The sequence below is a fragment of the Eptatretus burgeri genome, chromosome 13, assembly GCF_056783735.1.
Source record: "Eptatretus burgeri isolate ZD-2024b chromosome 13, Ebu_testis_v1, whole genome shotgun sequence".
In the NCBI taxonomy this organism is placed as follows: Eukaryota; Metazoa; Chordata; class Myxini; order Myxiniformes; family Myxinidae; genus Eptatretus; species Eptatretus burgeri.
The window spans coordinates 30,794,712-30,808,885 of NC_140973.1; the positions used below are offsets into that span (position 1 = coordinate 30,794,712).

Below are 14,174 nucleotides of genomic sequence, written 5' to 3' on the forward strand. Positions count from 1 at the left end.
TTCCAGCAGCAGCATCTATCTTCTCTACTATAAATGGATGAGTTGTGTGTGAGGCATGTTTTTGTGGAGTTCTGGTGAGTGTGATACACCAAAATTATCATGATCTTCAGAGTTGATTAGGCCATTTTAAAACTACAAAGAATCTGGAGGAATTTCCATCTTTTAAATGCGTGCCAAGTGAAGGTGAATAGAGCAGCTTTATATGCCCTTCCAATGCATGGCATTCTAATTTCAAAATAATTAGCAGAGCCGACCTGGATGAGTTCATACAGCATAGCAATGTGAAGAGTGGCACAGTAACATCATTACATAAGGAACTTAAAAACAGGAGGCCATTTGGTTAATTGTGTGTGACACCACATTAATCCAATCTTAATTTAATGACTTCTGGGGGGACAGAGGGCAGAGTAGCAAGAGGAGGAAGAAGAACAGTGGGGACAGGCAGAGGGACATCATCGGAGCCGATTCATACGAATAAAACATCCACAAAAAAACACGATTTAAATTTTCTGTTTTTTTTGAAATGCGTTTTTTGGGGGGTTGGATGAAGGTTCAGGAAATAACAAACAGCAGCTTCTTCTTTTCATGAGTTCCTTGACCACACTTCACAATCACCACCCATCCACACCGAAGATACTTCCCAATCATACCACTATCCATGTACCCCTCCAGCTCCAATGCTTCAAGGTAACTATATCTAATTCCCATTTAAACCTTCTGACTTTCTGCGACCACGATGTTTCTAGGAAGACCATTCCATACATTGGTACTCTTCTTCATCTTGTTGCGTGTGACCACAAGGCACCGCAGCAAAATATGTTTTGCAAGTCTTCAGTAGGTGACGTCCCCATATCACCAAAATATGCATGGACAAGAACCCAAGTCCACAGGTAAAGCTGTATCACAAATGAGGGAGACAGGAAATCCAAGCTGTAAAGGACGATGTGTCCTTTTTGGTTTTCTTGTATACACTGTCGAGGCTTGTATGAGAGCGAACACACATAATGTACAACAATAGGGGCAGGAGACAAGAGGGGTGGGAGAGGGAAGTAAAAAAAAAAGAGTGGAACAGAGACATGATGAGATCTGTGGAAGGGAGAGGGATGGGGTGGGGGTGGGGTACACAGGGTAAACAAGATGGACACGACAGGGACTTTCAAGAAGGAAAGCAGGGAATTTGAAGGAGGTGGGTTTGAGGTGGATTCATGGGGGTAGAAAAGATCGTGGTTTTGGATGGAGGAAGACAAGAGATGGTGGTGAACAGCTGTTTTGAAGACCTGGAGGGAAAAGTGGGATTGACGAAAGTGTGGGAGTTTCTTCCAAAGGCTGGAAAAAAAAGAGGAATGAAAGAGTGAAGGTGAGCAGCGATTCTTGATTTTGGTAGTTTTACCAGAAGGTGGTTGCTGGGGGGCCTTGAGCGCCCTGCGGAAATATGGGGGAAGCAGGCCGGAGAGGAGATGGTAGAACATAAAGACCACCGACCTGCCTGCGGTGAGAGAGTGAGAGACCCAAAGACAGCCTCATCACAGGAGATACCATTGATCTTAAATGCCTTGGCTTCCACAGTGTGAAGTTGAGAAAGTGAGAAGCGGGAGCACCAGCCCAGAGTACTCCATCAATGTGCGGACGAAAGCTTTGTTTGTCGTCAGGAGCTCAGGTGTACCAAGGAAGGACTTTGCATGACGGGGGATTCCCAGTCGACGACTGGCTTTGGAGGCCAGCTTGGAAATGTGGCTTTCCCAGGAAAGATCATGACAGACAGAGAGACCCAAAAGCTTGAATGAAAGGACTTCTTCAAGAGGATTGTTGAGAAAGTATATGGTGGAGAGGGAGGGGGTGAGTTAAGGGAGGGATGGAGGGGGAATATACACCAGAAACAGACTTGACTAGATGCCACCAGGATTTGGAGGAGGGAGACAGGTTTGAGAGTTCAGACTTGAGATTCGAAAGATGTTTTCTGGCTCTCCTGAGGGTAGACACACACTTGTTCCGAGGTTTGTGGAAGAAACTGAGATTGCCTTCAGTTGGAATAGCCTTTCATGAGGCGAAGGCCAAACCAACAAATGCTTCAGTGTACCATGGGTGGGAGAAAGGGAAGGACAACTGAAGACGAGATGGGATAAATCTGTGCATGAGAGAGAGCAAGTTTCTTTGAAAGAATTCCCAGGACGAGTTGATGTCGTAGGAAGTAGAGATGGGAGACCAGTCTCGATGTTTGATGACTGCTTGAAGGCCCTGGCAGTCGACCTGAGTAAAATGCCAGACTTGACGGCGCTGAGGTGGTTCTCCAATAACAGCCAGAGACATGTCTACTTTGACAAGCACGTGGTCAGATGAACCGATTGGAGCGGAGGAACAACAGATGTTTTCAGGGAAATTTGTCAAAATCAGATCCAAAAAAGATGGAGTACCGTTGGTTGAGATCTGGGTCGGAAAGTTGACCGATTGAGTCACTAAAGTCTTTTGCTGAAGTGCCGTGGCAGGTGAGAGGTATCCACACCCAGCCAACTGGCATGATGACAATTGAAGTCACAACATATGATGAAGAGAGAGTTCAGACGAGAGGATAGAAGTTGGTCCATGTTTTCGGATAGTGAGGCGTAAATGGAGTCATCACTGTTTGGTGGACGGTACAGCACACATATAAACATGAGGTGGGAGTGGAGGAGAAGCCGTAGCTGGAGGTGTTCCTGGGGGTGTGGGGGAGAGAGGGCAGTGCATGGGGAGAGAGGAATAGAGCAACTCCACCGCCAGGACGAGACTCAGGTCTGTCATACTGGAGGAGGGAGTAACCAGGGAGAGATACTTGGGAGTCAGAGCCGTCTTGAAGAAGGAAAGTTTTTCTGTTCGGCAGATTATGTCTGGTTTGTCAGTGGCAACCTGTATGGAAAGATCTGTCAGGTTTGGGCGAAGGCCCCGGATGTTTAAGTTCCACTCTCTTAAGGAAGAGGGTTGGGAAGAGGTTTTGGGTGCAGGGGAGTGGAGGTAAGGAGAGTTGTTGAAAGAGTGTGGGGAATTTCAGAAGAGCTAGGGGAGAGGGCAGGATGAGGAGAAAAGGCTCGGTGGTGATGGATCAAGGTACAGTGGGGAGTAATAAGAGAGGGGGCAGAGGGCAGTTGAAGATTGGAGGAGGTGCAGTGATGAGATGGAAGAGAGAAGGAGGGGGAAGGAGAAAACTTTCTGGATGTGAGGGGGGACTTTGGGGAAGGGGAGTGAGAGGGGAGAGTTGAGGGAGAAGGATGAGGGGGAGTTTTTGAGAAAGGTGAGAGGGAAGCTTGGAAGGGGAAAGAGTATGAAGGTTGTTTTGAGAGGGAGGGAGATGATGAGAGCAGGCATCGCCAAGGTGCAGGAAGGTGATTGGAGAGGTGGGGAGAGGGAAAGGATGAGATTTGGTAGAGGTATGGTAAAGAAGGGAGTGGGCAGGCGGAGGTGCAAGATTTGAGGGGTTGCGAAGAGGGGGAGGTGTGCTCAGAGGAAAGAAGTAGCATGTTTGTGGTGATGAGTGTACTGAATGAGAAAGTGAGATATCTATTAGGTGAGAATGGAACTCAAGATGTTAGAGCACCACACACTTTGGGATAAAAGAGAAGCTGATACTGAAGCAGAAGACAGTGAAGAGGTGAGTCACTGAACCTCACCAGGTTCGCATTCAGAAGACCCCCGATTCCTCCTTCTCTGGGTATGTTGGTTTTTAAAATTATGTGCACCACTTGAAACAGAGTGTGGCAGCTCACGAGAACGTGTCCATCCCTTCTCTCATTGTCATCATCTCCTTCGTTCTAAAAACTATGGGTGCCTTTTTATTCCTTGTGTTGTTATTGGTGTTATTGTTGTTTTGGTGGTGGGAGTGTTGTGACAACAGGAAATTTAACAGCCAGTATAACCTTCACCAAAGCACAAATAAATGTAATACTGGTCCACAACAATCTTTTAAAATGATGGATCTAATGTTCTGTGAAACGCCCTCTTTCTTTTTGCAGACAACTCCAAGTTGTGCTGTTCAGTACCCAGACTACCACTTCTTTTGTGTGCAGCACAAGGCTGTGGGGTAGCATCATTGGTTGAGGATGCAGCTGTGCTGCTGATACAGCACCCTCTGTAGGTTAGGGCAGGAATTTATAATTTATTTGTGGTGCCGGTAATAGCTCGCCTACTCTTTGCGAAGGACACCGTGGGGTCTTCAACGTGCACCAACTAATGCTAGCAGATGGAACGCCCGTTTCACATCCACTTGAGGGATGGCACACACATTTATAAATCACCCCGTCTGTGAAACACCAACGTGACAGTTTATAGATGCGTTGGGTTTCGAACCCAGGCTAGACAGCTCAGGTGAGTGTGCGTACCTCTTGGCCATCCTGCCAGCCCACCCAATACCACTGCTGGGTTGATATGACTACAATGGCATCACTTTGCTGATCTGGATATGATTACATGCTGGTCTGATAACAGGATTGAAGGACGTGTTCTATTTAAGCGTAACTCACTCTGTCAGAAAGATGGTCAAACAAACCCACCAGTCTATTTCCATGGTCAGCCACCGGAAGAGGTTCAGTATCTTGAACTTCTCGGACTCACAATCAACCAAGACCTTCTAGGACCATCCAAAACCAGCTGCAGGCTGGGCACCTTCTCTCATTCCAAGTCATTCCCTGAAAAAATCAGAAATATGAACAAGACTGCAAGACCTTTATCAGCAGCTACAAGACTACAAGACCTTGAAACTTCTCGGCCTCACCATCAGCCATGACCTCTTTTGGATGGACCGCATAGAAAAGCCAACCCAGACTAGGCAACCTTTGTCGATCCAAGTCTTTCCTTGGAAAAATCAGAGGGATGCCACTCACAGTCTACAAGACCTTTGTCTGGAGCTCAAATGGGTGCACTGCTGTCCCTTATTGGCTCCCATCTGCTGCTCTCACAGCACCACACCTTTCTCCTTTCTCCTTCACCACACAGATTCTGTGGAATCTAAAGCTCTCAACATTATTGGAGTCTCCCACGACGAGGCCGAAGCAGGCAGGTATGTGCAGGTGTGTTTTCGAGTCAACTCTCTGATAGGTACTGGCAAGGTGTACTGAGAGGTAGGCACACTCACCTCTCTCTCACCCCGGTTTGAATCCTGACCCGGCTATAAACTGCCATTCTGGTGTTTCACGGGCAGGGTGATTCATCAATATGTGTGCCATCCCTCGGATGGACGTTAAAGATCCCACGGCGGCCTTCACGAAGAGTAGGCGAGCTATCGCCGGCACCTTGAACAAATTACAAAATCCTGCCAAAAAAACTATTGCTGGGAAGGCAATGGCAAACAATCGAGTGTAACCCTTGCCAAGAAGTAGCTTCACAGTCAGAATTCTCCAACACTAGTGCGGGCCCGTAGGTGCGTGCCAGTATGTACAGCTTCGTGCCTGCAGTATCAGGTCCCCAGCATCAATTGTGACGTCATATCGAACGAAGAAGAAGAATTGTGATGCCCCTCTCTCTCCCCCCTCCGCTCTCTTCCCCCCTCCGCTCTCTTCCCCCTCACCCCCTCTCTCCCCCTCCTCTCTCCCCCCTCCTCTGTCCTCCCTCCTCTCTTCCTCCCCTCTCTTGCCGCCCCTCACCCCCCTCTCTTGCCCTTCTCTTTCGCCCCTCTCTCCCCCTCCTCTCTCGTCCCTCTCTCTGTAAATGTATTCACAAATGTCGACCAAGCACAATGATTAATTCCAACCTTGGGAAAAAAAACAGCTTTCAAACCCTTGGGAAACAGCTGTTTCCCTTGGGAAAATTCAATCCTTGGGATTAATTAATAATTTGAATAATAATCAAACCTTGGGATTAAGTAATTAATAATTAAATAGGAATCAAACCTCGGGATTAATTAATTAATTCAAACATTTGGATAAAACAGCTTTAAAACCTTGGGAAACACTTGGGAAACAGCTGAAATGGATGAGGAAGAACGATATCAAACTTTGAAAAGGCACAGAATCAGGTCCCCAGTGTCGATTGTGACGTCATACCAAACGAAGAAAAAGAATCGTGACGTCAATCGTGCCAAAAATTTATATATTAAAAAAACCCATTATTTGTGACGTCATTCGTGACGTCATAGCACCGTGTCCTGTCATTGGTTGACAGATAAATGGCCGTAACTTGGGAACTGCTTATCCGATTGATATCAAACCTTGAAAAGGCACATCCGCGGGTCCCCGGCAATATTCCTGGCAAGTTTCAATCCGATCGGACCGGCGGTCATCGAGAAACGCCGGTCGCAGACAGACAGACAGACAGACACACACAGAGATTGCTGGAATTATCGATAGATCGCTCCCTCTGCTCCATCAATCCTCCGATCTTCCAGTTTTTTTTTTTTTTCCAGGAACACTCTCCTTGTTCATGGTCCAAGATCCAGGCTGACTGTGAACCTCAACTCCATTGTGTCCTCTCGCTTCTCCCGACTATGGAACCGCCGTCCAGAAGACGTTCTTTCGCGCTATTCCCTCCAAAACTTCCATCATCATCATCATCATCATCATCATCATCATCATCATCATCATCATCATCATCAATGTGATGAAATAAAAGATGAAGTGACGCGTGACCACGTGACGCGCGGCTCGCACACGAGACAGATAAAACCGAGATGCTGCGCGGTCGGCGGGATTGTCCCTGGGGCATTGTCATTAACTGCTGTCGTCCACTTGGTGCTCGTTGAATGGCGAGAATTGAGAGTGTACTTGACTCCGTGTTTATGCTGGTTTATCGTTGTTATACTTCGCGGTGATTGACTGCACATGTATTCCTTTTTGTGTTTGTCCAGACGGCTTCAATCAGGTGAAATAAAGCCTTATACTTCAAAGGCATTTCTCTCACATTCATTTCAATCATCATCATCATCATCATCATCATCATCATCATCCGCTCTCCATCCTCATGTTGATGCTCACTCCCGAAGTCACGTGCGCTCGTCGAGTAGGCTTCTTCTTCTTCCCACGGCGCTTTATACGCCTCAATCAACAACACGTGATATCATTCATTACGACATATATTTTTTTTTTAAATGGATAATTTGCAACAAATTAATTGGTTTTGGTATCTTCGGACATTTTTTCCCCCCCAGTTTGTCGTAATTTAATAAAATATGTTTAAAACAATAAAAAAAATTTATGCTTGTGACGTCACGATCACTTCCGTGGCACGTCGGGTGCCAAGCGCCATGGCGAGCGTTTGTCGGTTGCAACGCTTTGGAACAGAGTCAGGGTCAGATTCGGAGAGTATTCTCTTGGTTAACGACACTCCGGTAGGTGTTCGGAGACGATGAGGAGAAACCTCATGCTCGGATGCTTTCGCCGTTTCCATTTTACACGAATCAAAACCGAAAACCCTCCGTTACGGTCGTTTGATTGTGTACTCGTACATTGTGAATTGACCCAGTTGTAAACAGCCGTCGGATATTGCTTCTTGGAGTGCTTGACTTCTTGAATAAGCTCCAATTTAAGACGAAGCAAGTATTAAAAAAAAATAATTAGGAATGAAAGTGTGTGTGTGTGTGTGTGCGTGTGTGCGTGTGTGCGTCCGTGTGTCCGTGTGTCCGTGTGTCCGCGTGTCCACGTCCTTCCTCCAAAACCAAGCGGCCCAAAACTTTGCATGCATACTTAGGGAACTCCAAGGGAGTGCGTGAATGAAAACTGGGTGTTGGAGTAAATTTTAACACATTTTAAATGGTAATTTAGGGAGTGCTCATCACAAAAAGCGAAATACACCTTAACGAAATGGCGGCGCGCCATCTTGGTTAGCCCTGTGCTGCATTGCCGCACCATCTTGGTTAGCCGTCTGCCACGTTACCTGGTTCTTGAGCCGCCATTTTGTTGGGCCTGCTCAAAAATGCCTTTTTTTTGCCTTGGAGTCACGATCACCTCTCACGGAGTAATTAAAGTTTCTGATCGAAATCTGGTTTCGGATTTGAAGATCGGATCTCGTGGACTAAATAACTCCAAAATGTGGGAGTGAAATCTTAAGATTTAAAGTAAGCAGCGATTATTACAACTAAACGTATTTATTTCTTTAAGAAAGCCTGTCGTCCCTCTTTATGCTCTGTTGTCTTCATTCGTACTTGCATAGGACATAATGTTGTGGGGCCGGGTGTCGGTGGCGAGCTTGACCGCTTGGGGGAGCAGTTGAGTCGGCTCCACCGAACACACCGGAATTTAGGTCGTGACCCTCGGATAAGTCCGGAAGGCACGGGTCCGTTACAGGACCAAGAATCGCCAATAATTCGACCGCGTAGGGTAGGGTTAATTGCCAAACTTCAATATACCTAAGTACCCACGCGGGAAAGCTACCGGGGAATTCACACCCTATCATTACGGTACCCAAGAAAGCTACGGTACGCAAGTCCTCGAGCGGGACGAGCCGTTACCGCGCTCGAACCGTGTGTAATCCGAGCGGATGGTCACCGAGGCCTGTCGGACCAAATGCACAATTTACTGCCTTGCTATTTCTCAACACGCACCGTGCAAAACCAATGAAAGAAATGACAGGGAACGAGCTGGGACATTCAACAATAGGGAAATTTATTTATAATAATAATAATCAGGGAGTGAAGCACACAAAGAGCAGAGTTATCCGAATAAGAAATGTAATGTACAATGAGCAAAAGAAAGCACTTGCACAATTCTACTTGAAGACGGACCCACACACAGACACACACCCCCCCAAAAGAAATGATGGTCACGGCCTTTATTGATACCCCCAGCTCGGAGGGAAGGTGAGCTGGAGGTAAGGATGCCAGCTTGGACCTTCCCGCCTCGTGCGGTCCTTTACGATCCGGCTCGGCGTGACTCGAACCCGCAACACGATGTTTCTCCAAGCACCAGGTACCATGCTCTCCAACCGGCCACACACCACTCAACCAAGACCAAGGAGAAGATTAGAGACGACAATGACCCAGGACCAGATGAACCAGCCAGCACCAAGACCCGTGACCCCCAAGACGACCAACGCTTCCAGCCTGGCATTCCTTTTATTCCTTTTTCTTCCGGGGTGAGAAAATCGCCATCCAAGGCGATCTTCACCCTCATTGGCCGGTGTGTCGTGGGAAAGTCGCCCTCTGTGGCAATCTCAACCCCATTGGCGGGGTGCCGTGGGAAAGTCGCTCTCTGTGGCAATCTCAACCCCATTGGCCAGGGTGTCGTGGGAAAGTCGCCCTCTGTGGCAATCTCATACCCAATGGCCGGGTTTCGCGCCCGCCGGATTCGTTGCGGATTGTTGCGGATTCGCGCCCGCCGGCGTGCGGACGGCCACTTAACTCGAATCGCGGCACGTCGCCCACCGGACGGACAATCCAGTCGTGACCCTCTCGGACTAACGCCGGGAACCAGTTACGGGTGGACCTTTCGGTCTCACCACGATCGTGCCAATCGGCCCCCGCGTGGGATAGGGTTGCTCGCCAAATTCGACCTACCTAAGTACCCACGCGGAGGGTAGACCGGGCGATCGCACCTCGCCGCAGGTCGACTTCGGACACGGGCCACTTAAGCGACCCGTTCCGTACTATCAGGATAACCGAGCGGTGTTATTCGTCGACCTCGACGGTTCGATTAATTATCGGGCGTATTCAGCCCACTACCAACCCTTTACGTGAAGCAAGATGAGGATTCAATGGAGGAAATGACGAAGCGAAGCGGGAAACAGTTCAACACAAAGCACATTTATTCGCGCCGAACGGAAAGCACACATATTCAATTCCACCAAAAGCACACAGAAAAGAAAAACACAATTCAATTTACACAAAAAGCAAATGTAAAAGCGAAGACACAATGCAGAGCTAATACCGACTACCGAGCACACGGCAACACTTATACAATTCTACTTCACAGACGGCGCCGACAACACATACCCAAAACCAAGGAAAAGAAATACCCTCAAGGATGAGGCGGGCCTGAGGCCGAGACCGGGTCGCGCCTACCCGTCTGGTGATGAGACGCGGAGCGGCGATGGCGCCTCAACTCCGCGGGCCTCGCGGACAGTGTCTGGTAGGGGGTGGGAAAGGGGCCCCCTTGGTCGCACTATCTCAGCGCGGGGGGAAACAGGAGGGGGTTGCTGATGCTCGGGGTATAGAGGATCTTTATTATCCCGCGACGAGCGTCTCTACCTCGGCCAGGTCGCGCTGTCGGCCTCCCTCGGGTGCAGCTTCCTGCACGACGCGAGCACCCCCTCGTCTGGTGTCGCCGCCTTTCCACAGCTCCGTCCCCTCCGTTCCGACTCCAACGCACACGACGAGCAGCTCCACCGCCCGCGAAGTCTTGACTCTCTGTTTCCGACTCTCCTACTCTCCTACTCTCCGCCTCTCGACTCTCCGACTCTCTTACTCTCCGACTCTCTTACTCTCCGACTCTCTTACTCTCCGACTCTCTTACTCTCCGACTCTCCGACTCTCCGACTCTCCGACTCTCCTCCTCTCCGCCTCTCGACTCTGGCTGGACTGACGAACACGGTCCTTTTATCCGCCCCGTAGCTTCGCCCTCTCATCTTTGACCCCCTCCCTTCGACCTTTCACCTCGCTCCCCATTGGCCCGAGAAAAAGTGGGCGTGAAGGCTTTTTGATCCATAAATTTGCATATATCGATCGCCCTGGAGGCGGGGCCAAATCGCCCCTCGCTCACCGATTGGACGGCAAAAAGTGGGCGTGTGTCGTTTTTGATCCGTTTTTGAAGCACAAAATCCGTGATTTTGTACACGCTGTTCGGCGCGCGCCCTGCACGAGTCCAACACCGGTACCCACAGGCGGCGCAAGAACGGTGGCGATGCGACGGCTGCGAGGTGTGACGTGAAGGTCGTGGCGGTTGTGGTGAAGCGGCGTTGTGGTTGGTGGTTGATGTTGTGGTTGTGGTGGTAATCATGGCGGTTGGTCCAAAATAAAGATAGTAAAAGAAAAACGGCTATCCTGAAGAGTCGCAGCACGCATAAATGACATGTATTCCCACTAGACAACGGGTTTGGGCCTAACTACACATGCACTTGCCGAGATACCTCACCTAAGGGACCTGAATGGTGGTTTGCGAATTTGGTAACCACAACACTACCCCCTCCCCTTTTTACAGACTCGTCCCGAGTCGTCAAATTTTCGTGTGCCATCATGTGTAGTTTTCCCCTAGTACATTTTACCTACGGATCCCTGAGTGCGACATTCATGGTATTCGTGTCCCCAAAATAAATAACCTGAGGGCTGCGTAACTATCTAAACAAACTCACTCATACGGACGACTTAAATAAAATTGCCGGCGCTAAGACATACATGCCGGGGGCGCACTCATATTTACAGTACATCTTACCTTAACTTACAAATTTTACACTAAACCATGGCCCAGGATCACTGAACTCTGCAAAGAAAAGCAGTTAGCAGGGAGCCAGGCTGCCCACATGCAGTCTCTGGCTCAAAACAATGCAGGTGACAGGGAACGTGGCTGGCTGCTCACACGCAGTCCAAGGCCTTCCCTTTTGAACTGAACGCAGTGAACCACAACGGTGCATGGGCTGCACAAACGCAGTCTCCGTGCCAGCTCAAGTGGCACACGCAATGAGCACAACGGATGGATGGATGGACAAAAACACGGTGCACGGGCCGCCACTGCAGGCCCGTGTTGTAGCTGCCAACAGGGCAGTTCTTGCAGCTTGCAAACTGTTGCCTTGCGGATCCTGGCGCACATGGAAATGAACAGGGGGGGGGGGCAAAGCAAAATTGAACGGGGCTGGTGAACGTGGGCAGTGGGCATGGCATGGCAAAGGTAGCAGGCAAACACAGCCCGCAGAAGAAGGCCGCTGCAGGCAAACACAGCCGGCAGATGAACTGGCCGGCACAGGCCTTGAAGAAAAACAGCCAGCAGATGAACTGGCCGGCACAGGCCTTGAAGAAAAACAGCCAGCAGATGAACTGGCCGGCACAGGCCTTGAAGAAAAACAGCCAGCAGATGAACTGGCCGGCACAGGCCTTGAAGCAAACACGGCCAGCCGATGAAGTTGGCCAGCCTTTGCCGTTCAGTGGAGGTTGGTGGAGGGAGTGCGGTGGTGCTGGCCACTTGGAAGGCGGGCTCGGACCTACCTACCTGTCTCCCTCCCACCTATCGCCTTTGCCTGTCACTGTACATACCCACTCCCTTAATTTGTCAAACCCCAATTTAGCCCCAACTTATTTTTTTGTTGTTTTTATTTTTACTTCCCCTCTATAAATCGTCCCCTAACCCCCTTTATCGTCTTTGTTCGGCTAACCTATCCTGTCACCTAGCCTACTCCCAACCCCTACGTTCCCTTCCCGGAGGGGAATAAGGGAGAGCTAACGTCCTGTGTCGAGGCCCAACTCAAGCCTCAGAATGGCCTCCCCAGAGTTCGGCGATCTATAACCCAAAGTGGGTCCAGCGGCCCACAACGACAGCGAGGGGATGAATGGTGCGGAGGGGTACATCTCCTAATCTACCCTAACCATTTAACAGTTAAACTACCCCGGGGCTTTCAACAAGCGCCTCTCACTTAAACTATTGGTTCCTAACAACCCAGATTCCCGTCGCCTGTGTTGGTGTCCTCACAATTTCGGGCCTCGCCCCCCAATTTTCTCTCCGTGCCCTCACACGGTCTCCTGGCTGGGACACGTGGCTCCCTTTGGCAGGCACGACCCTCTGCCGATTCTCCCGCTATGGCACCCCCGGGCACTACACTGCCTCCGAGCCTACCAGCTCCCTAACACCGGGGAGTGCCCCCCATGGCACCTCCCCTGAAACGCACACGTGGCAGGCCGGCCTCCCGGGCCCCTTTCCGAGGGTCACCCGTGCCCACAACACTGCCCACGCGGCTAATGGCGCCCCGGGCCCCCGCACCAAGCAGGCGCACCCGTGCCCACTACGCTATCCCGGCCCCCCATGGGCCCATGGCCTACCGCGGCCGACTAGCCTGGTGCCCGGGGTACCCACTCAGCGATACTCACCTTTCGCAGCCACGCTCCCAAGCCCGTCAACAGGGCTCCTGCACCCCTCCAAATGGGTTTCGAGCCTACATTCCCACCAACAGCAAAACGACCTCCATTTTTCAATTTAACTAACCCAGCTAACTTACTTTATACTGACCCCGGGGTCCCTTGGGCGGGAGTCACTCCTCCCCCCAATCACTCATCGCACCATGCAGTCCCCATTCACTCCATACACACAGACCCGCTGGCCTCACTCACTCAACATGTACACGTACTCACCTCACAACTCTCCAACTCTTCAACACACACACCGCTGAACTCTGCCATCCTCCTAACTACCTCCCCTAACTAACTCGTGCTCCCACGTCGTCCCTTAAACTACAGCACGTTCCATTTAACACTACGTAGCTAAACTACGTCCCCTCTACACATCCACAGGTCTGTCACTGTCTCCAAATAAATCATTTCATTTCCCAACCTAAATCTGGCTACAATCCCTCTAACTAATCCATTCCACGGACTCCATGAGGACTTACCCCTGCCCCATGGAGTTGGTCTCACTAAGCTAACCCTTCCCCCTAACTAGTTTCCATCCTGTGCCCAGGTAAGGGGGTCTTTCACCCCTTGCCCAGGAATCCTGTGCACCCGAAAGTGAGGCTTGCTCTTCTTTTTTTTTTTTTCCATGCGCAGCACCTGCGCGGCAACTCGCGCACTTTGCACCTGCCCGTGACGTCATGCAGCTGCACGTGTTCCTCGTCCCTCCTTGGACGGTGCCATCCGGCAGAGATACCCCTCCTGCCGGATTCCAACCCCACGTGCAGCCATGACGTCACCGTGCGCAGAAAAAAAACAAGCCCCACGTCTCGAGGGGTTCCCCACGCGAACACATGTGCTTTGCCCGTTGGAGCTTAACACACACGATCGCGTGGAGAACCCGTCCGGTCCAAATCCATTTACCTGCCTAAACTTTGTCCGTCCGCGGGACCGGCAAATCCACCGCGTGCGTTTCCGGACCGGGACTTCACTCTCGCAAGCGAGCACGTGGCGGTCTCGTGCGTTGCACAGCACGAACCGCGTGCTCACTGCTGGGTGAACCCGGCACGGTCCCCGAAACAACTACAGCCGCTACTCGGCTTTCTCTCCTCTGTCGCCGTCTCCGTCTCCATTCCACACACGCATACCTGCGTGTTACGACGCACACAGTCCACTCCATCACATTCACACCGGGAGA

The 14,174-nt window shown here is 50.4% G+C and overlaps 1 protein-coding gene across 2 annotated transcripts in view; it reads left to right on the forward strand.

Annotated features, from left to right (window-relative positions):
• Positions 1-7,168: 7,168 nt before the first annotated feature.
• The window catches only part of LOC147014173 (E3 ubiquitin-protein ligase RNF8-like), a 69,155-nt gene continuing 62,149 nt past the window's right edge, over positions 7,169-14,174 (forward strand). For both annotated transcript variants that reach the window (XM_085851913.1, XM_085851915.1), the window contains exon 1: positions 7,169-7,285. In XM_085851913.1, coding sequence (XP_085708039.1) covers positions 7,202-7,285 — 84 coding nt within the window. In that variant the 5' untranslated portion in view covers positions 7,169-7,201. The remainder of the gene's footprint in view (positions 7,286-14,174) is intronic.